Source organism: Octopus bimaculoides, chromosome 7 (assembly GCF_001194135.2).
Source record: "Octopus bimaculoides isolate UCB-OBI-ISO-001 chromosome 7, ASM119413v2, whole genome shotgun sequence".
NCBI classification, from domain to species: domain Eukaryota; kingdom Metazoa; phylum Mollusca; class Cephalopoda; order Octopoda; family Octopodidae; genus Octopus; species Octopus bimaculoides.
The window spans coordinates 22,399,643-22,401,742 of NC_068987.1; the positions used below are offsets into that span (position 1 = coordinate 22,399,643).

At 36.5% G+C, this 2,100-nt stretch overlaps 1 protein-coding gene across 1 annotated transcript in view; it reads right to left on the minus strand.

The window, feature by feature from the left end:
• Positions 1-2,100, minus strand: part of LOC106870463 (cadherin EGF LAG seven-pass G-type receptor 1) — a 143,646-nt gene that overhangs the window by 47,095 nt on the left and 94,451 nt on the right. The window contains exon 8 of the mRNA XM_052969136.1: positions 387-507. Coding sequence (XP_052825096.1) covers positions 387-507 — 121 coding nt within the window. The remainder of the gene's footprint in view (positions 1-386; positions 508-2,100) is intronic.

A 2,100-nucleotide genomic window follows, 5' to 3' on the forward strand; every position in this document is an offset into this window, starting at 1 on the left:
TATATATATATATATATATGCACACACACACTGACACATCCATACATATACACATACATACACACACAGACATATATATACATACACATATACATGTGTGTGTATGTTTGTATGTGTGTATGTGTGTAAATGGTAGTATGTGTATGTTTGTGTGTGGGTCCGTACGTGTTTGTGCTTGTTCTCTCCACCACTTAACAATTAGTGTTATTTCATTTACGTCCCCGTATTCTAGCGGTTCAGCAAATAAGACGGACTTGAAAAAGACTTGAAAGAGAAGTACCGAGGGCTATTTGTTCAGTTAAACCCCAACATGGCGATATCCGAGTATGGTCGCTGTCTAAAGAAAAGAAACTCATAACGAGGAAAGAAAAGAAACAGTAATGTACCTAAATTTGTTGAAGCCATTGAGTAACTTTGCGTACTTCCACGGTGGCCATGTTGAAATACGTTGCTAGCCATCCGTTCTGTGTTGGCTAGCACCGACGCCATCTTCTCCCCGACCATGTTCTGTGTAATATAAAGATAAAAATCATTATGGAAAATAGAAACATTAAGAAAAATAAATAAGCAATAGATTCCATAGCGTGTCAATAATGCATTGTCTTTTGTAATCAATAGTTTGTTAGACTCATATCAATTTTATCAAAAGCTACTGATCTTTATATGTATGTATGTATGTATGTATGTATGTATGTATGTATGTATGTATGTATGTATGTATGTATTCATGCATGTATGTATGTATGTATGTATGTATGTATACATGCATTCATGCATGCATGCATGCATGCATGTATGTATGTATGTATGTATGTATGTATGTATGTATGTATGTATGTATGTATGTCATTGTTCAGTTTTATTTCAAGATTTCTTGCTAATAGAGAAAGAGCCAGTTTCTAACCTAGATTCAAGGCTTCTTCATTGGTATTTCAACATCAACAACAAGGTATTTTTGTATATATGTATGTATGTATGTATGTATGTATGTATGTATGTATATATGTGTGCAGATTTGTATGTTTTGCTTTATGTAGTTTCCATCTACCAAATCCACTCACAAAGCTTTGGTCGGCCCGAGGCTATAGTAGAAGACACTTGCCCAAGGTGTCACGCAGTGGGACTGAACCCAGAACCATGTGGTTGGTAAGCAAGCTACTTAACACACAGCCACTCCTGCGTTATATATATAACAAATACTCGAGTCATTTTCCATCATTTCTTTATATCTTATCGTAATTATGTCGTGTAGCCGAAAGACGTTAACAACTAACTCCGTCGTTTATTTTTTGTACTTGTTTTCGTTAGCGTCTTTGCTTCCCTGTTTTCTAAGCACTTGTCTCATTCTGTCCTTTATATCTGCTCATTTATCTCAGCAGCGTTTAGCTACCGAAGCCACGAAAAGTGAACGAGCTTACCAATAATGGAGCCAAATTGTGAGCATTTTCAGTTGATAACTGATGAGGGATGAGCGTGTCTACGTAATTTATGTGTCTTTCCCTGTTTTCCGTGTGTTCCTTTGTCGTTTTCCCGAGTAACTTTTTACTCTCTGTCTCTGCCTCTGTCTCCGTCACTGTTTCTATGTCTCTCTCTATGTATATGCATGTATATATCTCTCGTATATACATCTGCCGAGTAATATATAGATTTATTGAATCATGTGGCTATCACGGAAAGTTCCTCCAGTGAACTCGGATAACAAACCACATTGTGATCTAATACGGAAAAGTATAACGCAGAGTTCTACGAGTTGAAACTCAGGAGATCCAAACACTGAAATTATTTCATAGGGAGTATATAAACCATACAAAGTCAGGAGGTATGAGAGGAATATGTTTATTTCACTACTTGTCATCGTTAGTGTTACGGCTGTTTCGTAGCCTTTATCATGTAATAATAATTTCAGTGTATAATAAATTATTTTACATGTCTGCATTCATATGCTTGCTACGCATTGTACAATACAATCGCATATTTACAAATCAATGCAGATAAAAAAAGCTGGCTCATCAGCTCACCAGAACATTAGCGTTAGACCAGTTCTTGTAGCTCTCTCTTCTCTCTCTCTCTCTCTCTCTCTCTCTCTCTCTCTCTCTCTCT